Source organism: Rhinopithecus bieti, unplaced genomic scaffold (genome assembly GCF_001698545.2).
Source record: "Rhinopithecus bieti isolate Rb0 unplaced genomic scaffold, ASM169854v2 scaffold_6776, whole genome shotgun sequence".
NCBI classification, from domain to species: domain Eukaryota; kingdom Metazoa; phylum Chordata; class Mammalia; order Primates; family Cercopithecidae; genus Rhinopithecus; species Rhinopithecus bieti.
Genome location: NW_016805299.1, coordinates 1,880,819 through 1,903,127, shown reverse-complemented (window position 1 = coordinate 1,903,127; position 22,309 = coordinate 1,880,819). Strand labels below are relative to the sequence as shown.

Genomic DNA, 22,309 nt, shown 5'->3' with positions numbered 1-22,309 from the left:
TCTCAAAAAAAAAAAAAAAACCTTTCTGCCTCATTCTCTTCCCTCATTGTGACTCCAACATATATATGTTAGACTGCTTGACACTGTTCACAGATAACTGGGGCTCTGATCATTTTTTCTGTATCTTTTCTGCTTTTTAGATTGGATATTTCAGGATTTGGGAAACTGGCCACAGGTGGAATCTGTTTATTCTCATGTACAGTGGCTGCTTGTTTTCACACTGTGATGGCAGAAATGAGTAGTTATAAAGGTGATTTTTGACCCACAAAGCTAAAAATATTATCTGACCCTTCACAGAAGAGGTTTACTAATCCTGGTTCTATTGCAAGTTTAATGATTCTTTAATCTGTCAATGTGCTGTTAATTCTATCTAGTGAATTTACTTCGTATGTTGTATTTTAAGTTCTAGAATTTTTATTTGGTTCTTTTTGTCACGGTTTATCTGCTGACAATTCCTATTTGCTCATTCTGAGCATATTTTCCTTTATGTCCTGGAGCATGGTTATAATTACTTTAAACATCTTGAATGTTAATTCCAACATGTCAGTCATATCAGTTTCTGTCAATTGCTTCTTGAGCATGGATCACATTTTCTTGTTCATATGTATAGCAGTTTTGAATTATACAATTGCAGAAATTCTGGTGAAGATTTTTTTTTTTTGAAGCAGGCAATTAATGGTTGAACTCAAGATTTAAAACTTTGATTCCAGCCAGGGACAGTGGCTCATGCCTGTAATCCTAGCACTTTGGGAGGCCAAGGCGAGAGGATGGCTTGAGGCCAGTCTGGGCAACATAGCAAGACCCCATCTCTACAAATAAAAACCTCCCAAGTAGTTGGTGTGTGCCTGTAGTCTCAGCTATTAACACTTGGGAGGCTGAGTTGAGGATTGCTTGAGCTTAGGAGAGCAAGGCTGCAGTGAGCTATGATTGTACCACTGCACTGCAGCATGGAGACGGACACAGGCCTTGTCTCAAATTTAAGAAAAAGGAAGGCAAAACACAAGCAAAAAAACCCTTTGATCCTCCTCTGGGGGGCAGCAGCCGAAATTCGTCTTTATTTCTTTTGGCCTCAGCTGGGCTGTTTAGAGTCTGCCCTCTGTATTTCAGAAATCAGATTTAGGCAGGGCTTCTACATGGTCTTTTCTGGATTTCATGTGTGTATTTTAAAGTTGTTTTTAGCCAGAGGATTGGTTTGAAGAACCACCCAGTATTACTGGGGATCAGAACAGCAGCTGACAGTTGTTTTTATGTTTTTATGGCTTGTTTTAATGTCAGCAATGGGTTGGGTGTGGTGGCTCTTGCCTGTAATCTCAGCACTTTGGGAGGCAGTAGGATTGCTTGAGCTCAAGAGTTGGAGGTTGCAGTAAGCTATGGCTGCACGAGTGCATTCCAGCCTAGGCAACACAGGAAGACCCTGCCTCAAACAAAACAAAACAAAACAATCTGCAATAGGGTAGTCCTAATCTTAACAGTGAAATTCAGTTGCTTTGAATGCCTCAAAGATTCTAGTTTGACCCTGGCTTGCTAGGAGGCATGCATCCTGGTCCCCTCCTCCTGGGGACTCCTGGTTTGTGTGAGGTGATACCCTCTCCTGAGTAATGGTCAACACTGCTGCAGCAGTATTGGAGAGGAAGGTGTCGGCACGCCCCCTCTGGACAGCAGCTGGGTCAGCCCCAGGGCTAGGCAGCCAAAACCCCAGCTCTTTCCTGCCCCTACCAGGGTTGGTGGATCTCCATCTCCAATACAATGCTGTTTGCATGGTCCTTCCCCGTTTACAGAAACTCCCCCACAGTTCAGTGTGCATGCCGAGCAAGTTGTGTCTACGATACCTGGCTGTGATTATCTTGTCATCATCTGGGCAATGAGCTCAGTCTCTGGAAGCAGGAAGATCTGGGGCAAATTAGCTGCCTTTGAAACTTTGGGTACATAAAATGGATGATAAAATCTGCTGTTATATAACGAGACTGAAGAGCTGAGACGACCGGCCACCATTCTGGCCCACAGTATGGAACACACTCTGCAGTTAGGGAGACCCAGGCAGAGGCTGTTCCAAGAATCTTTATTTGCTACAGGCAGTGGATGGATTTAAACTTATTTGGAACTAAGAGTAGGCCCTTGAGCCATCAGTGTTTATGCCTTACCTGTATTCCTGGGAGGCAGACCGTTTCTAATCCTGGGATGAGGACGGAACATAATGGTTAGGGACAGTGTTTAGGGCTTATGCTGATATTCTGCCACTTACCCACTGGTGATCTTGGGGTCTTGGCGAGTTCCTTTGTGACAGTGGTGACAGTAATGGCACCTGTCTTAAAGGGCTCTTGGGAGGCAGGACTGACACCCGCTGTGTGGCCATCATTGGCTGGGGCTCTCTTCAGCATATCTCCCCAGATCTGCTTTGACACCCCAGGCCTCTGAGCTTTCTTTCGGTCATGAGTATGAAGCCTGGCAACTGTGTCCCTGGCCAAATGATCAAGAGGGATGTGGGGCAGGGCTGAGGACAAAGTGCAGGCCCATCCCTTCACGGTAGCGTCAGCTCCTTTTGGGGAGGGTCATAGGTCATCCCACCAGTTATTCATCTGCTTCATCAGATGGTGCCTCAGTCCTGATTCCTTCACTGTGTCCTGGAGAACTGAGAATTTTCCAAACGCACGGCTGGAATCTCCTCTTACACTCTCTCTAGTCTGGCTACTGTCCCTCCCCTATTCAGTGGACTGACTTGAGCCATGGCTTAGAATGACACTGTTTTATTTTAACACAGGATAGGAGTTTGGCCCATGAGTCTTTTTTTTTTTTTTAGACGGAGTCTCGCTCTGTTACCCAGGCTGGAGTGCAGTGGTGCAATCTCGGCTCACTGCAACCTCCACCTCCCCGGTTCAAGCGATTCTCCTGCCGCAGCCTCCCGAGTAGCTGGGACTACAGCCATGCACCATCACACCCAGCTAATTTTGTATTTTTAGTAGAGATGGGGTTTCTCCATGTTGGTCAGGCTGGTCTTGAACTCCCGACCTCAGGTGATCCATCCGCCCCGGCCTCCCAAAGTGCTGGGATTACAGGCGTGAGCCACCGCGCCTGGCCCTGACCCATGAGTCTTCTATTCCAAGGGTGTTCAAGAAAAACCTAAAGATTTATGAACAACTAATACAGGCCGACAAAAGACTGACAGAATGGGAGCTTCGCAGTGTAGTAAACTTTCCCTCAAAACAAGCAGTAAGACTTTAAAGTACACTGAAGTCAAAGAGGGCACATGTAGTGTTTATTATGGGGAAAAAATGGTATATAGAAAAATAAAAACGTCAACACTGGTTTGTGTGCAGAATGTGGGTAGAGGTTGATCTTCTTGGCCTTAAGAAGCGAAAATGAGGAACTGCATGGGCAGGGTCACCCACTCTCCCTCTCTGTGTATGGAGCTTTGTGCCAAGCCTTTCATTGTGCAGAAGAAAATATCAGGACGCTAGGTGGGGGATCACCCTCAGCAGTGGGGAGAGAAGCAGTGTTCCTAACAATGAACCAGGAGCTGTGGCGGTTTGAACAATGACAGCATACAGATCTAATGATTTTAACTGTATTCCAACTCCGCGAGCACTGTGCGTGCAATACATGAGAACACAGTAAACCAGAAGAGTGCCTCATATTTACTCATACTTTCTATGAGGCACCTTCATCCCCATTTCAGATGAAGCAGCTCAGACTCGGGGGCTCCGTCCCTAACCACAGCCCCATGGTGGCTGTGTGGGGGATGTGCGCTGACAACACCTTCACACTTTGAGCACCACGGAGTAGTCTTCCTCCTGCCTCTCACTGTCTAGGTCATCTCGCATACTCTGCAAGGCTTTACATCACTGAAGACTCTGGGTGGTTTTTTTTTTTTTTTTTTTTTTTGGCTTTAGTGCTCTACTGGCTAGAACAACTCTTCTCCAGTTTCTTCTGTATCTGTTTCAGCAATTAATTGTTCAGGTTAAGAAGTGTGGGGTCCCCACCCGCTGCATCCAATCTGGTAGCAAGTTCTGTTCTTCGCATCACCCTGGTCCAGGCCATGGCCTCTCTCACAGCGACTGCCGTGGGCAGAATGCCTGCACTCAACAGGGGAGAGCTGCAGGAAGTGCCAAGCAGGCACGAGGGAAGGAGGAAAGGTGGGGCTGGGGCTCCTGATTGGATGGCGGTCTTAAGGAGGGTGGCACTGCAATCTACCCGCCATCAGGCCGGCAAGGCTATGACTCATCCGTGCGATGCTTCGTCATCTTAGTTCCTCCCTGCACTACCAAGCCCTCAGCCTCTTGTTCTGAAATTGGTTTCTGCCTTCCCTAGGAAGCTGGCACAGGATGTGTTACTGTCTACCTGGGGATAAAAACCCTGTCAAGGCACGACAGCAACTGAAAGTGTGAGGAAATTCAATCTCCAATGGCAAAGGCTCAAACACAAAAGCTAGAAGCTCACTTGGTGGCTACACTCCAGCAGCTCCAGGTGGGCAGTGAAAGGTGGCAGTGGAAGGCTGACAGGTGGTCCGCCTGGAGCGAGGCTCTGTGGTGAGACACAGTAACTGGTGTCAGGACCCTGGGGCTGGATCGCTTGTCTTCAGACATTTGGTTGAATGCAGTGACCGTCGTGCTGGCCCCCTCCATCTCTCTCCTATGGACACCCACTTCCTGTCTTCCATTCCTCATAAGCGCAGGCCTGCCGCCCACTGCCTGGCGGCTTCCCCACTCCCAGTCTCTCAAGTCTTGTTTCCTCTGCCTAACTGGTTCCCATTCCTCTGTCATCTTTGGATCTGGTGAGAATCCCAGGACTCCACTGGGGCTGGAGACAGCTCGTGGGCTCAGCTATTTTGGAACCTTCAGGGCCTCTGTTCGCCTGCAGACAGGTGGCATGTTTTACAGGTTCTACTCAACTGAAAAAGATTTCTTGGAACTTAAGAGAAAAACTGATTAGGCAGACTCCAAATGAAAGGAACCATAAGCAAAGCGGAGTCTGCTGCATGAATTCTTAAGAACTCAGGTACCTAGGAGCTCTACTGCACGCTCAAGCGCTCCTCTGTAAGTGCTGCGGAGTTACAATCTTCACAGCCTCCCTGCAGGATGTTTGTAGCAAGCGCCTGCCAACCACTGGCTCCGTGCGGTAAGACTTTCAAAACCTGTAGTGATGAAAGATCAGTGCGCTTGGGGCTGTAGAAGGCTTTGGCGTTCTTCAGACATGCGGTTGAATGCAGGCCCGTGTCCACCAGGACACTGGGCTTCTCCTGTGCCAACCTGCTTTTCAGTCTTCTCTTCACTGGCACATCCAGTCCAGTGATACAAGATCCCCAGCCCGAGCCTTTGCTATTTACAGCAAGGCCCAGAGTTACGGACAGGCGGCTACGGATTCTACTCTTGAATGCACTGTAGCATCCCTGTGTGACCTTGTGTGGGGATGACTGCCACACCCCCTCCCCACAAGTCAAGCTTGCTAAAGCCAGCCCTGCACAGACCGCAGGAGTAGGGGGTCAAGATGTCTGGTTTTGTTCACTGGCAGGCCCAGTGCCTCAAACTTTACTGAAGCATGACTGATTGCCTCTAACAGACAGGAAAGGGCTCTGGATTCCAAGGGAAAGGCTGAGGAGGAAACAGATGATGGCTGAAACAGTCAAAGAAAGGAGAGGGAAGAGTTTTGTGATGGCAGAGGCTCTGCACATGAGACAGTTGGAATCTGAACTTGCAGAAATTTGAGTTTAGAGTTTTGCAGATAGAAAGCACCCTATACATTGCAGGGAATAGGAATAATTTCTGGATTAAAAAGTCTTACCTGGTTTATACCTTCCAGAAAGAAGAAGAAGCTTGAGCTGGATGACTCGATCTGCAGTGCTTCAGCTGACACGTGTTAGCAGCCATTGTTCTAGAAATGATTTCACTGTTTGAAACTGCTGAAGAAATGTGATTCGGTGAGGTGGGGTAGGCTGTCCCGGCCGCTGTGCACTGAAGACCAGAAGGGAACCGAGATGGCTTCCTTCTGAGCCTGTACCGCTGACATAGCTCTGTAGAGAATGGGGTTGCACAAATGATGTCTCTAAGGCATGTACTCCATGCACTCTGACGTAAACGCTAGGCTTTACAAAACAGACGCGTACACACAACACGGGATCTGGTGAGCAGTAATGTGAGAGCTGCTAAGCAGACACAGCAGGTTCTATTTTTAACACTTGACTAGCAAAATGGAACTCCTTTCCCCTCCATCCTCACAGAGAACGAGTGCTTTTTTCTTGTGGGTGACCTAACTTACCTGTTTACTGAAGGCCTGTGAGCCTGCTACAAAAGTAATTCAGACAGTAGCTTAGTCCCAAGCTGCCTTGGTTGGAACCATTCCTAGGCAGGGAGCTGTCACTGTCACATTCAGAGAGGGTATGCACTGTAATGACAGCAATGGAACACACTAGGCTTTGGACAGCCTTTACTGTCATATCTTCATTAGCTCAATCTAGAAAAAAGTTATTAAAAAGTGGGAGTTCTAATAACATACAGTCTCTTTGTGAGGAAAAAGGACTTCAGATCAGTGAGGAAGGAGTCTGCTGAAATTTCATAAACATGCCCTACCTAATGCAGCAGACTTCAGGCAGCGGGGAGCAAAGGGAGACTGGAAGGGAAGTCCCATGTGTGCTTTAACTGCAGCCCACCCAGTCAACCTCCAACAAAAGGGCACGACTTCCAGAACTGGGAGGGAGTCCAGCGTGTCTACTGTGGGGAACTCAAGACAAGCAGAGCATTTGCTGTTTCTCTGCCAGAGTTTCAAGGGCTTTGAAGATTAGGAACTGGAATCCAGGGCGCATTCACAGCTCTGTGTGGGTATTTCCCCCCAAAACCTGCACAGAAGTGAGAATGACAAAATCATGACGTTCCTTCTGTCTGGAATTTAATTTTCTTATGAAAACAAAGACAGAAAAATTAAAATGACCCACTGCCAGGATAACATTTTGCACCGTCGCCCAGGCTGGAGTGCCATGGCGTGATCTCTGCTCACTATAACCTCCGCCTTCCGAGTTCAAGCAATTCTCCTGCCTCAGCCTCCCAAAAAGCTGGGATTACAGGCGCCTGCCACCACACCTGGCTAATTTTTGTATTTTTAGTAGAGACGGGGTTTCGCCATGTTGGCCAGGCTGGTCTCGATCTCCTGACCTTGTGATTCGCCCTCCTCGGCCTCCCAAAGTGCTGGGATTACAGGCATGAAGGATAACATTATTTCTACCCATCACTGGCACTTGCCCTTAATGCGAGTCATTTTGGAGCCCCTCCCTGTCCCTGGGCCTGTTTAATTAGCTCTTTGCATCCTTGATGGCTGTGAAGGAAGGAAGGAGAGTCTATGAGTGGATTTTTGGTCTTGGCCCAATGCAGAGGCGGTTTTGAGTTTTGTGGACAGCAGAAGCTCCAGTTCTCTGACGTACCTATGACTGGGCCAGAGGTGCAGGTGGCCAGGTCTGGGGACAGACAGGACTTCCCATCAGTCTTCCAGAACAGGTAGGAGATGGCTGGGAGCTCTGTTTGGTACCAACAACCAAAGTGAAGATGATGTGACAAAGGCTACAAAGGAATCATTTATTAAAAACAAAACCCCAGAAACCCCTCAGCAGGATTTGATGAGAACAACAGAGGAATCCAACACCCTGACTGCTTCAGGCTCTGTTGACAGCAGGATGGGTGCCCCCTGTGAGCTCAAGCCACAGTGACACAGCACACCAGTTCATTACACAGGTCAAGACAGAGGCAGCCACTGGGGCGGGGACCCTTGGGGAGAGGCTGGGACTCAGGGCCCTTCTCCAGCCTTTGTCGTCAGGCATCCTCATGCCAACTCTGCCTCTGAACAATGGGTGCCGCCTTACCAGGCAGGGGCTGCTTAGGTAAAGGCCAGCAGACCTAACACTAGTTACTCCCAGAACTCTGGGCGTGCAGCAGAGACCACAGCACAGGGCCAGGCTCTCAGGACAGAGCAGCTGGTTCTTTCCCCAGTTCCTGGAATTTAGGGCCCACCTCAGAGGGGCATTTGACATGTGTCCCCCACACCCATCTGTCACCACAGGTAAACCAAGACTATAATCACAACAGCAAGGACAGGATCGTGTTGCTTTTTTCCTTTTTTTTTTTTTTTTTTTTTTTAAAGGAGTGAGGGCATGGAAAATATACAGCACACCAATGAAACAAAATGTCAAAAAAAAAAATACAAAAAAATAGAAAATAGAAAAATGTATTTACAAGTAGTACATTACTATGATGAGAAAGCACAAAGACACCTGCTGCTATAATACATGCATTGGCTCGAGAAGAAACTACGGAACACCCTGCAAGGGAGAAGCCAAGAAAAGAAAGAAAGGGCCGAAAGGTTTGAACTCTTCATCCCTGATCCAAGTCAGGGCTCCTAAAGTCCATGAGTCTATCAGCACAAATGCTGTACTGGTTTGTAACTGCGGAGTCAGTTGTGAAGGGGAAGGACAGCAGCTTATCCATATACAAGGAAGCCACAGTAAGCTGCTCGACATGCTCAAAACGACAGCAAGCCCCTGTCAGCTACACAGCGTGATCTTAGCAGGATTTCATTTTTGTTTATTCATATATATCTATGTGTGTGTGTATATATATATATATATGTACGTATGTATAAAAACCGTGCCCTTGTTCACTGCCAACACAACATCTGGGTGGACATGAACTCATTACAACAAATTCTTATGTGGATGTTGTAAGAAGTCACTCAATGTCTGTGGATTTAATAAGTCACTTCACACCACAGAAAATATTTAATAAATCCAAAAAAAGGAAAGAAGAATATAGCGACAGAAGAGCTTCTGTCTCAGTTCTCTGAAACTGAGTCCCCCATAGGAAACTGGTCCCAAAGTTCTTGAGGGGTCATTGAAGAAACTTCGGTTTGTTAATTTTTTCCATCCTTTTAGTGTTCAAAAGTTCTAGAAAGACTCCTCGCTGTTTTCAGTTTTTAAACAGTCAAATCTCCATCTCCCCAACAAGGTAACAGTCTGGTGCAGATCCATAAAAACGTGGGAGGAAGGAGCGGCGGGGAGAGGCCTGTCTCTCTTGGAAGGGGCCCCACCTCTACATCCGCAGGAAGAGAAGGAACCAGACGGGGCTCCAGCACCTCTCTCCTGCAAACAAGCTCCCTTTAAATGCCAAATCCAGTCACACGGCAGTTCCTTAAACACAGGTACATTTCTGAGTACCAGGCCAGCTCTAAGAGGAAACAAACCATGAGTTGAGAGAAAAGGACTATGATGGCCATCTGGTCACTTTCTACGTGATCCATCATACTTCCAGGAATCGGGAGCTGCTGGACTTGGAGTGGAAAGGCTCAGACCACATCCGCCGGAGGTCGCCCTGAGAAACAAGGAACTTTGTAAGTTACAGATTTAAACACAAGGCACACACAGCTGTCTTTTCTGATTCTTTAAAAAAAAAATTTTTTTTTAAGATATGAAGTCTTCCTATATTGGCCAGGCTGGTCTCAAACTCCTGGGCTCAGACAACTCTCCTGCCTTGACCTTCCAAAGTGCTAGGATTACAGGCATGAGCCACTGCGCTTGGCCTCGTTCTGATTTTTCTTGGATGGGTTCTCGCTCTGTCACCTAGGCTGCAGTGCAGTGGTGAGATCTCAGCTCACTGCAACCTCCAACTCCTCTTGCCTCAGCTTCCCAAGTAGTTGGGATTACAGGTGCTCACCACCATGCCTGGCTCATTTTTGTGTTTTAGTAGAGACAGGGTTTTACCGTGTTGGCCAGGCTGGTCCTGAACTCGTGACCTGCCTGCCTCAGCCTCCCAAAATGCTGGGGTTACAGGCGTGAGCCACCATGCGCCATGCCCCCTTTCTGATGCTTGATCTGAGATCAGATTGCTTCTGCGGAAAATCAAAGAGCATTTAAATCTTACCCATTCAAAATAACCCACTATTTTAGGAGGACTCCCTAGAAGGGGTGCTTTTAGGCTCCTTGAGCAAGAAAAGGGCTTTTAGCAACTCTCTAGAGGTCGTGAGTCAGGTGACCTGGGCAAGTGAGTTGACCTCTGTAATCTGCTTCCTCATCTGTAAAACGGGGAATAGACACCTGGGAAATAACATGCTCTCTAATTCTGGTTTTATCATATGCTGCCTCAACACTATTCAATTTTAATTATTCCCAAACTTGAACGTAGCGTTAAGCTGTTAGGTGGCGGGAGGACACTGCTTTGAACAGAAGCAGAAAGTTCCCTCAGCTGGGCTCTAGGGCTTTCAATTAGTTATTCCTCGCCCAGGTGGTGTAGTGGCCTAGCTCATGAGCATTTTCTGACAGTGGCTGCATGAGTCTGCAAGCGTTTGCTAATGCCAGGGTAGCGCACACACACACAAAACAGCAGAGATCAAAAGCTCACTCAGGGACTTAAGCAGAATCACCTCCAGCGAGGAGAGTGCAAACCCAGGCACAGGGCCAATCCAAGTTATTGCTGTCACAGGTTTATAACTGCTGCTCTCACCTTTAAATAGGCCATCGTGAGGAGTGGCAATAAGGTAAATGGCACCAAATAGAGAAGGGCGGGCTGGGCGGCCCGGTGAATGCGAGACGCCACAGTAGCAGTGAGCAGGCCTGTGAGGAGAGAGAAGCATCTGTGAGACAAGAGAGGGAACCCGTGTCACCTGGCTGCTGCTTGGCAAAGTCCTGCGACTGCACAGATCTAATGTGCTGTCGTCCATTCTATGGTTGGGGTGTGAAATGCCCAGCTTGGGCAGCTGAAGCAATGTGGATCAGCACAGCTTTAAAAAACACCTACAACTCCAAGGACACATGACTGACCCAGGTCTAATTCCTTGCTCTGGTTCCTGGGTTCAAACCCTCCCGCCAGCCCCAAGTGTGCCTCTGTCTCCTGTGATGCTGGATTTGGGAGGCAGAAGACCTGGGTTTAAGTTCCAACTCTGTTACTCACAATAGCTAACATAACCGTAGTTCAGACCTTCCACCTCTCCGAGCCTCAGCCTGCTCATCTGTCTAATGGGAATAATGCCACTTGCCTTGCCCCTCTGAGTTTGTGGACTGAAATGAACCCATGTGAATGAACTGCTCTGGGACGAGGACAGTGCTGGGTTTGAGGAGGAGGCACGGAGTGCAAGAGACGCTCCTTTCCAGTCACTGTGCGGGAGCAGTTACATATGCAGGCAGGTTACTGCTTTTCTCAGCCCCATCACAACCACCTCCTGTCTGCCTACACGAGCTGGCTACAAAACTTAGGTCAGAGTGGCAGAAATATACAACTAATGAATGTAAGTATCTGTTGAATAAAGTAGGAAATAAATACGACAGTCATTCAACTCTAGAGGAAGATTTAAGCAGACGAATCCACTGCACTGTGTGCTGTGTGTCCTTGGCTTTGAAGACTGACATGCTTTTCCTACAATGTTCTTCAGATACACTGCTGGAGAGGGAACTGGCCTATCCAGTACACAGAACACTTAGCATCTCACAGGCCAGGTTGTCTATTACAGCACACAGAATTCCTGCTCTCCTTCTATCCAGTATCTGTAGCTAGAAGACCTGATTTAATTCCAAGGGTTAGAGGTCAGCCAGAGCGAGGATCATCTGCAGTCTCTGGTTCTCTTACCTACAAAGTATCCGATGAGGGTGCAGTGAAAGTAGGAGACCTTCTGCATGCGCCCGGAGATGTTGGCAGGTCCAGGGGCCCCACAGGAGTCCCCACTGGCTTGTTTTTTGTAGTTGTCATAGCGAAGGACAAAGCATAGTAGGAGACCAGGCATCACGATGTCTCCGATGCCCAACATGGAGAAGTGGCTGCCAGTGGAGCTGGAATGCAGTTTCACAGGTTAGCGACATCACACTCTACACAATCCAGTTTCTCTTCCTTTTGTGCAAAGTTTGTTAGCTTTTTAAGGAGTCAAAGAGCTTATCTGCATGGTAGATGGAAATCTCCTCTGATGGAACATCAGTTTTAAGAGTGTAGAGAGAAAAAGCTGCAACAGTACTGGCACTAGAGACCTCCACCTGGCCCTCCCGTGTTTCAGGAGAGCCCCTGGAAGTGACTGCTGAAGTGATTTGCGTAAGTGCTGCTTCCTCTAGAAATGTCAAACGATTCATCATTTGTGACACATTCACTGTTGAGACTTCAAATAAGCACTTGGCTACTATTACAGGTGGAAGATTAAAGCAGTACATTCATTCTGCCAAGATTATATTACCAGGAGCTGTATAATTCTACCATTAGAACCTATTTTTACAAATATCTTACAAGTTAAAAGGATCCAGATTCTCCTAACTCCCTCCAGCCAACTCGAAACAGTGGAAACAGCAGGAAGGCATGGCTGTTTGCTGACATTAATCAATAATAAAAGGCAGCGCCTGGATCACTTAGTGGTCGTTCTTGGCAAGCGAAGAATCTCATTCTCTTCTGCAGCATGGAGATAATGACCCCAGGTTGGGATCAGAATGCTGATGACATAAGAGACTGACCAAGGCTGGGAACAGACAGGCACAGGAAGACAGTGTGGTCCTGTCATAGCATGAGGTCCTACCTTGGGAAGACCAGTTTTCCAGGCAGAGACAGGCGAGGAACATCACGCCCAACATTGGGCCCCAGGTGGAGCTTCCGGGATAGAACATCAAGGGGATTGTCAGCCGGCTGAGTGGCCACCTTCACCATGACGTTGCTATTGAAGATGTAGGCTGAGAAAAATACCTGCCGAGTTGGAGAGATGCCTTTAACAGAGGGAGCTGGAAGCAACCTGCTTTCAGCATCAGTCCTCCTTGCTTTTCAGAGCAGAGTCTCAGAATGCTGTGACTGCAATGCTTTCTTTGTATGATTTGAGAAAATCTTTGCTCTTCCTGTGTACTTGCCAATTTCTGCACTCTCCACACCCAGAGATTACTCCGTGACAGGGTGGCCCTCACTGCAGCGAATCGTGTCAACCTGTTACCTCTTCTATCCTAGGAGTCACACACACACACTACCTACTGTACAACTTCTCAGCAAACAAAAGGATCAGACTGCACACCCATGAACAACTACAGTTAAGGACTCTGGAGAGAGAGTGATCGGCAGCAGGGCAAGCCCAACTTTGGATACTTCTAGTTAATAGTTTTCGGGAGTGAATGCTTCACTTCAACACAAAGAAGGGGAGGGGCTCCAAGGACATAAACGCTTACCCAAAAGACATCATAGATTAGAAGCCCTGAGAGAAGCAAGCAGGAGACCTTGAGGCTCGGCAGGCGGACAAAGGCGATCATGGCGACACAGAGGCCCATGGCCAGTGCTGGGGAGGAGACAAGATACAGCAGGTAGCAGTCAGTGTGGACTCCAGGCTCATCCTCTTTCCACAAGTTATGCCCCTTCACAGAGTTTGCAATTCCCTCAGAAATCAGGCAGCCCTAAGCTCCAGCTTCAGAAACTTACATGTAATTTATGCAAAGCACCCATTTCTTCAGCCTGTTTGGACTTGTAGAATTTGGGGTGATTGCTTTCCTCCTGCTAGACACAGTGCTCGGCTGTTGGAGACCCAGGAAACCAGTCTGAGACCTCCCAGCTGTCTTTTCCTGCCTTCCCTCCAATGTTGTGGATGTGTTGTCCTTGCTCCCTGCTTTAAAGTGAACTCACATCCTAGATAACACCCCCTCCCTTTCATTCACTTGGAGGCATCATCCCAGCAATTCATTAACTGCATTATAGAAAACTAGAGAATACAGTAAAGCAAAATAAAAAAATTACATTGCCACTTTTCAGAGATTACCACTGTTAAATATCTTCCTAGAATTTTTTTTTTTGAGATGGAAAATCACCCAGGCTGGAGTGTAATGGCGCAATCTCAACTCACTGCAACCTCTGCCTCCTGAGTTCATGTTTGTATTTTTAGTAGAGATGGGGTTTCACCATGTTTCCCAGGCTGGTCTCGAATTCTTGTTTTGTTTTGTTTTGAGATGGAGTCTTGCTCTGTCACCCCAGCTGAAGTGCAGTGGCAAGATCTCAGCTCACTGCAAGCTCCACCTCCTGGGTTCACACCATTCTCCTGCCTCAGCCTCCTGAGTAGCTGGGACTACAGGCGCCCGCCACCATGCCTGGCTAATTTTTTTGTATTTTTAGTAGAGACGGGGTTTCACTGTGTTAGCCAGGATGATCTCAGATCTCAATCTCCTGACCTTGTGATCCGCCCGCCTTGGCCTCCCAAAGTGCTGGGATTATAGGCGTGAGCCACTGTGCCCGGCCTGGTCTCGAATTCTCGACCTGTGGTCACCCAGGCCACCATTTACACCATTTGCAATCATGTATTTTTTTTTTTTTTTTTTTCTGAGACAGGGTCTTGCTCTGTCGCCCAGGCTGGAGTGCAGTCATGCGATCTTGGCTCACTGCAGCCTCTGCTTCCTGGGCTCAAGCAATACTTAGGCTCCTGAGTAGCTAGGACCACCAGCACATGCCACCACACCTGGCAAATTTTTGTATTTTTTGTAGAGATGAGGTCTTGCTATGTGGCCCAGGCTGGTCTCAAGCAATAATCTTACCCTGGTCTCCCAAAGTGCTGGGATGACAGGCATGAGCCACCATGCCCAGCCTACAGTCCTTTTTTTAATGACTTGCTGAAAGTGGAGTCATCTGGAATTTTCTGGTGCTTCCCTACTGGGGTGGTTGGCTTTTCCTCTATCCTATGTATTTCCCATAAATTAGATGTTGTCATCTGAGCTCTTGATCACTTCCAGCAGGGCTTTCATCCCTGCTACTCCACTGACACTGCTCCTGGGGGCTTGCCAAGCATCCCCTCATTGGTAGCCATAGTAATCGACTTCTGTCCTCCTCTTACCCGACCTTTGGGCAGCAACCTGCCCAGCTGATGGCTCCCTCCTTCTCCCCTGGTTCTCAGGACAATGTGCTCTCCTGTTCCTCCCCTCTCGCTGGCCACTCCTTTTCAGGCTTCTCTGTAGCTCCTCCTCAATTCCCAGCATTCCATGGTCCTTTCCTCAGATCTTTTCCTCTCTCAGTGATCTCGTCCAATCTCAAGGCTCTTGAGACTATATGTCATCAACTCACACATTTTTATTTCCAGCCTGAATCTCTTCTTGGAGCTCAAGACTCATACATCCTATGGCCTAAGGGACATATATACTTGGCTGTCTAATCGGCTTCTCAAATCTAACATGTCCAAACTCAGCTCTTAACAGTGTAGTCTTCCGTCTCCAAGCATTTACTCTTTGCTTCCAATTGTGCAGATGGAAATCTGTGATGTTGTTTTTGACCCCTTTTTCTTTCTTTTACACCCTGCCTGGCATAAGCCGTCATCCTCTCCTGGTGTGCATTGCTGCAATGACCTCCTGCGTGGCCTCTCTGCCTCCAATTTAACCCCTAACAAGTCTCTTCTTCACAGGGCAGACAGAAGCAGCTTCTTAAACCATAAGACAGGTTTTATGGGTCCCCTGGCTCAAAACTCTTAACTTCTCACAGAGTAGAAGCCACAGCCTTCACACTGGCTGACAAGGTCCTGCTGTGACTGTGACCCTTCAGATCACCTCCTGCTACTTCCTGTGCCAGCCACAGCAGCCTCCTCACTCTGTCCCCCATGCCGCCGCTTCAGTGCTCTGCATTTACTGTGCCCTCTGCCTGGAACAATCTCCTCCCAGAACCCAGCTGGCTCCCTCCTCGTCTTTCACAGTTCTTCACTCAAGTACTAGCTTCTCAGTGACCGGCGGACTTTCCTACAATTATATTGAAGATTATTACACTTCCTGCCCTTGCCTTATTTTCCTTTTCATCTCTCAACATGTGATATACAAAATTTCTTCTTCTTTTTTTCAACATTCTCACTCCCCTCAACTCCAGTGAAGGTTCCCCGAGAGCATGGCTCACTGCTCACCCCTGTAGTCTAGGCCGGGGCCTGGCAGGTGCAGGGTCTCTCCCTTCCTTCAGCTCTCTTCCTCCACTGTTCTGCAAACACAGGTTTGATGAGGACACAGAGCTACTGAGGAATTCTTCATGGGGTCTTGTGGTGGGATGACCGTTGAACTCTCTGGCCAGGGAGGACACTCTCCACCGTATAGCCCAAGCCCTCAACACGCATTCCTGTGGCTCTGTTTTCTAGCCAGTTCAACACAATTCCCCCCTCTCCACACATACTGTGTTTTTTCACACTCCAGACAGAAGGTCCTGCCCTGGCTCCTTGATCTGGAAAATCCATCCTCATTCTTAAAGAGCCAGGTCAGGAGCCCTTTCTCAGAGTCTTTCCTGATCCAACCAGTCAGTTGCTGCTGCTTTTTTGTTTTTTTTGAGATGGAGCTTTGCTCTTATTGCCCAGGCTGTAGTACAATGGCGCAATCTCAGCTTACTGCAGCTTCCACTTCCTGGGATCAAGTGATTCTCCTGCCTCAGCTGGGATTACAGGCGCACGCCACTACGCCCAGCTAATTTTTGCATTTTTAGTAGAGATGGGGTTTTACCATGTTGGTCAGGCTGGTCTCAAACTCCTGACCTCAGGTGATCCGCCTGCCCCGGCCTCCCGAAGTGCTGGGATTACAGGCGTGAGCCACCACACCCGGCTCAGTTGCTTCTTCTATGTGATGTGCCACAGAACGCTGAATGTGTCCCAACTCACTCGTCCATTCTATGACTGTGTGAATATTCACACACTGGTGAGTTTATTCCCTAAGCTAACCGACCACGTGCTCCTCAGAAACAGAAACCATGTCTGATTCTTTCTGTGGATTCCTAGCACTTGACAGAGTAGACATTCAATAAATACCTGCTGAATGAATGCAAAACTGTTCTATTAACTTCAAATTTCCAATTATTCTAAGGAAAGTAAAAAGCCACATGAGCAGATATATTTCATTTTCATAGAACTGGTGGTAAACTGTCAATATATGTAATCAAGTGGGTAAATACAGCAGCTTGGCAGACCCTGGACACATCAACTAAATTACTATTTCATGGGTTCCTACTGTGTGGACGGTGCTATCTGAACACAGAGGAGAAAAAGCTGCTTCATCCCTACAACTCAGAATCTGAGTTGGAAAGACAGTAGTCAACCCAGGAAGAGCAAAATATGTATCTTCATCTCCACTGTCATCACTGTTATCAAGCACTCACTGAGCTACAGGGTGAGCTGCAGTGTGAGTTCTGGAGAGATGTGGTCAAGACCTAATTCTTGACTTTATAATCATATAGGATGTTTATTATACTAGGGTCTCCTTTAATTTTTAAATAAATTCATAAAACACAACCAACCCGGTAAAATGTATACAAATGCATGTCATTTGAAATGAACCCAATGAAATGTATTAGTCAGTGAGGCTTGACAAAGCTCAGAGCATTCAGAGCTGCAAAGGGATGACTGAAGCATGATGTTTAGGGCACTGAGAGACGTACCCAGAGCCCCTGCTCTGATCAACTCACACGCATATCTGAAAGGACGGGCCCTCCCATGGTCATCATCTTCAGGAAACAAAGATTTGGTTGTGTCATGAGTCAATCAACAGGACATTTTCAGGGAGCAGCTCAGGCGGCTGGAGGAACAACAGTGGTCAGCAGTAGGTGGGAAGCGCATTGGGCCAGAGCACAGGTGAAACACAGGTTTGTGTATAGATACTGGCTAGAGGTGATCTGTTCATGGACTTACAGGTGAATACATGGAATGCAAGGCATCAAGGGCACAAAGAAAGTAACAGAAGGCCTAGAATGGACAGATGAGAGACAGGAGTCTGTGGGGAGTGAGGGTCAGAGGACTGAATGATGCAGCTCACCAGTAACCAAGGGAGGGGCGGGGAAACAGACTGGACAGAGAAGCAGGAGGCCAGGCTCCTCGGGGTAAGTTTATTTGCCTCTGTGACACATGTAGACGACCTGTCCCTTCCTGACCTTTTTTCTTTTTTTGGAGATGGAGTCTTGCTCTGTCGCCCAGGCTGGACTGCAGTGGCATGATCTTGGCTCACTGCAACCTGTGCCTCCCAGGTTCAAGCAATTCTGTCTCAGCCTCCCGAGTAGCTGGGCATACCGGCGCCCGCCACCATGCCCAACAAATTTTTGTATTTTTAGTACAGATGGGGTTTCATCATATTGGTCAGGCTGGTCTTGAACTACTGACTTCAGGTGATCCGCCTGCCTCAGCCTCCCAAAGTGCTGGGATTACAGGCATGGGCCACCGCATCTGGCCCATCCTGACCTTTTCTACTCAATTTACCATAGAAACACTTCATCCTAACAGCGCAGGGGCCACTTGCTGCTTTGTCATTCAACTCATGCTAATCCTCCTCTACCTGGGTCTAAACTAAATATGGAACAGACTGCTCAGTGAGACTGCCCAGTGACTGGGTTTTCCATGACTCTAGACACTGTCATTCTATCCTAACCTTCCAAATAAGAAAGTCTGGGTTCATCTTCAACACATCACAGTCTCTCATCATGCACATGAAATCTGCAGCCATTCTGAGGTGTTACCCTTAACTGTTACTGCAGACCTTGCTCAAAACTCCGCCCACTTTCTACTTTGCTGTGTCTCCTTACCCTCCCTCCCTCTTACTCTTTCCCATGTCCTGTTCACTGCCACTCTCAAACATCTGTTCACATAATTTCCTGCCTTCAGGTCACCAGGTTCCCTTCTCTGTGACGAATCAAGTCTAATTACAAAGTGCATAAACTCAGGAGGCACAACCTCCACAGAATGGAGCTGAGCACCACGCTGGCTCTGCCGTGGCGTCTGTCTGAATGGGCTCCTCCTATTCCTCAGCCTATCCCTTCTCTCCATCTGTGTTAAGTTGAACACCCACTTTCCAATTAGACCATCTAGGTCCTCCTCACTCTAGTCTAAGTTTCATATATGAAGACGCAGAAGGCATCCCTTTGTCTCAGAGAAAGAAGGCTCTTAGAGGTATTTGGAATTAATACCACTCTGACCAGCGAATACTGCCACAAGCGATGTCATATTCCCAGAACGTGTTCTCAATCAGTCATTTAGTTTGCCTGCCTTTCATTCTGTCATTCAAGTAACCCTTAAAAAATCTTACCTTCTCAGAGCTTTTCAAGGTTAAAGTGAAGGGAGGTGCTCTCTTTCCCTTGTGGCTTTAGACACTCCTGAGACTCTCTTATAGGTTCACCAACATGCTTAACTTTTGGTTAAATGCATATTAACCGAAAGTGTTGGGGGAAGTAAATGATTAATTTTAGCCATTTAGCTACAGTTATTTTCAATTTATCACTGATATCTCTGTATCACACTGTCTTCTACAACCAGTGGGCCAGGGACAAAGACAGTGAGACCAAACGGAGCTCAAATGTTCTCTACGAGGATGACATAACCTGTAAGTTTTCTAAGCAGTGCTCCCGTTCTCGATACAGGCTCTCTAGATATCTATGCCCTGTGTGGACTCAGCGCACCAAGAGTGTACCGTTTTATTTATTTATTTATTTAGAGACAGAGTCTCACTCTGTTGCCCAGGTTGGAGTGCAGTGGTGCAATCTCAGCTCACTGCAACCCCTGCCTTCCAGGTTCAAGTGATTCTCCTGCCTCAGCCTCCCGAGTAGCTGGGACTACAGGCGCATGCCACCATGCCCTGGTTAATTTTTGTATTTTCGCTAGAGATGGGGTTGCATCGTGTTGGCCAGGCTGGTCTCCAACTCCCGACCTCAGGTGATCTGCCCGCCTCAGCCTCCCAAATAGCTGGGATTACAGGCATGAGCCACCGCCTGTGTAGCATTTTAAAACAAAATATCAATTGTTAGATTTCTGGCCCTAAACATGTTCTAATCATAGGTTAGCAGCAACTGCTATAAAACGAGGGGACTGAATCAGACATCTGTCAAGACTCTGTTAGTCCCTGAACTAGGCAGTGGATAGACTGTAAATCAGGTTCTATGATCCTTGATCACTAGGGGTGCGTGCTCAATATTCATCAGCTTTTAGTTCACACGCCATCACCCATAGGTCGAACTCTTTCAAGTCTTCCCAAATCTGAAAGGTTAATTTGCCAGATGAAACTGAGAGTAGACAAAACAGCCCTACACTTAAGTTCGGGAAAATCCTGAAGCCCATTCTTAATGTTAATACTTCTTAGTGTAGCCCTGAAAATAATTTATCATCCTGTTTTCACTCTAAATTAACTTCAAAGAACAGACTTTAACTAAGAAACACTAATTTTAAAAAACCTAGCCACCAAATATCATATCACTGCTTACAAGATGATTTCAGACTCTGCAGAGAAGTCTGAAAGATAATATTCATGGCAGAGAGCAACACATTTCAGTGTATTACACAATACAGCTAGAAAGCTAGACTACTGTGACAGCAGAAAACAAGTCAAACACAAGAAACAAATGCAAAGCTCAAAGGCTCTCTTTGAGGAAAAATTCCATCCTTGGTCACAAGGGCAGTTCAACCAGTGCAAACTGGTAGGAAGAAGAGATCCGTGGATAAGTAATACTGGGAAACTGCAGTAATGACAGAAAACAGGGTAAAATTCTAATTAGGGTTTAGGGGAGCCTCACTGAACACTCAGCAAAACTTTTCAACTGTGAAGTGAATTTTCCAATGGAAATGTACTTCTGACAGTGGCCACTGGGAACAAAAAGTTTGTCCTTTATGGCCAATTTTCTATCAACTGTACAGTCTAGAGGAAGAGACTCGCATAGTAAAACAGACCCTTTAGTATGTCTTCCAGGGAGGTGCTCACCCCACTCCTCCCTTAGTGAGTCTGATAAACCTGTCCCAGACCTGTCTGCAGAAGTACAACAAGGAAAATTCTCCCGACTTGCTCTAAAGTGTGTGTTTCCAATGGCTGTGAAAAGAATGTCACCTTCCACCAAGCTAAACTGTTTTTTTGGTAACATACTATTAGTAAACAGGCATTTTTTTCTGTTCTCTGCAATGCTAAGGTAGGGCAGAGCTGAGGGTAGAAAGACCACACTGCTTATTGTTTTGAGAGACAGCTCACCTTTTTTGGGTCAGCAGCTTAGTAAGCACTTTAAACCCTCAGCAAAACATGTAAATAGTATCATGTGTGTCTGGACACAAGAATAAAGAGATTCAAGAAAGGAAAGCCATCAAAAAGTTAGCAGTGGCATTACCAAGAAACTCAGACCACATGGCACAGGAGGCTTCAAGGCAGTTAAAGTATCATTTGTCATAATATGGGCTTTGCGTCTGCTAGCATTGAGATTAATCATCCTGCTTAGGTGATTACTGCTTTACATTACTTTAAACCAGCAGCATCTGGTGCTTTCAGCGTCTCATTCCACATTTGTTTAGGTGGATTTAAGTGCATCATTATGGGGGTGGTCTCTCAATCTGTCATTTAAAGACACCAATATAAAACAGTTCCTCTTGGGAATATGTGGTTCAGTCATCCAAACAGCCAACTTACATGCACTGAAAACATGTGGTTTAGATTCTAACCAACTAACCGGAATTTCTAAATAGTTACTGTTCAGATGTAACAGAGAGATATCTGCCTGTTTCCTCATCAGGAAGCCACTGGACTAGGTAAGATTTAAGGGATATAATCATAAAAGATATGAGATTGATTTGGACTAAAATTTATTCTCTGTGCTCCAACAATTATCATGATCAAGATTCCTTAATACTGTATAATATATATTTTTAAAAGATTAGGTTTTACTAAAGTTTTTCAGAATCCCCTTCATGCTCAGTTTATACATGAATCACTTCTTCCCTACTTTAAATTAACAAATCATTGTTTGCAGAATTCAACAAGTGCTACTCTCAGGAAAAGTCTAATGCACACAGCTGTCACTTTATCACTCTTAATAATAACTAGTCCTTATAGAATCAGCACTTACCCAGCCTTTTACCATAAGCTTGGCAAGCAACTTGTTGTATTACTTTGAATGTAATTTCATCAACTTCCAGAAGCACTGAAGTATCGTAACATAAATCACAAGCTACTGAAACCACTAATTAATACTTGATTTGGGAAATCAGGTTTGACAGCCACTTAAAAATTGTAGCCATTGCACTTCAGACTGCTTATATGCATAGTGGGTTCTGTAGTACTGAAGCAAACAATCACAGCACATGTTTATATAAGGGAATACAAGATGCTAAACACACGACCAAACCTGTCAGAATCAGCAAAGGTGAATTACTACACAGACGGGCATGGATGATTTTGACTCTGCCTTCCCTGTCTGTGTCATCAAAGGTCTGTATAGTCTAGAGGGTGACTTGGTCTGCAGACTCAAGGAACTGTTTTAATAGCTTGGTATACGGTAGACACTCAAAAAAAAAAAAAAAAAAACACTGAATAACTTTTATAAAGATTTACATATTTATAAAAAACAAAAGCATATTTAACATTTTATTTCTAAAATGACTGAACAGTAAA

At 46.5% G+C, this 22,309-nt stretch overlaps 1 protein-coding gene and 1 long non-coding RNA gene across 2 annotated transcripts in view; both read right to left on the bottom strand.

The window, feature by feature from the left end:
* LOC108529646 (uncharacterized) overlaps positions 1–5,996 on the bottom strand; it is a 10,878-nt gene extending 4,882 nt beyond the window's left edge. Inside the window, exon 1 of the long non-coding RNA XR_001885603.1 lies at positions 5,776–5,996. This is a non-coding gene — a long non-coding RNA (uncharacterized LOC108529646). The remainder of the gene's footprint in view (positions 1–5,775) is intronic.
* A 1,546-nt stretch (positions 5,997–7,542) lies between these two features.
* SPPL3 (signal peptide peptidase like 3) overlaps positions 7,543–22,309 on the bottom strand; it is a 27,921-nt gene continuing 13,154 nt past the window's right edge. The window contains exons 5-9 of the mRNA XM_017872104.1: positions 13,145–13,251; positions 12,514–12,677; positions 11,589–11,788; positions 10,470–10,579; positions 7,543–9,341 (exon numbers count right to left, since the gene is read on the bottom strand). Of these exons, the coding sequence (XP_017727593.1) occupies positions 9,270–9,341; positions 10,470–10,579; positions 11,589–11,788; positions 12,514–12,677; positions 13,145–13,251 (653 nt within the window). The 3' untranslated portion in view covers positions 7,543–9,269. The remainder of the gene's footprint in view (positions 9,342–10,469; positions 10,580–11,588; positions 11,789–12,513; positions 12,678–13,144; positions 13,252–22,309) is intronic.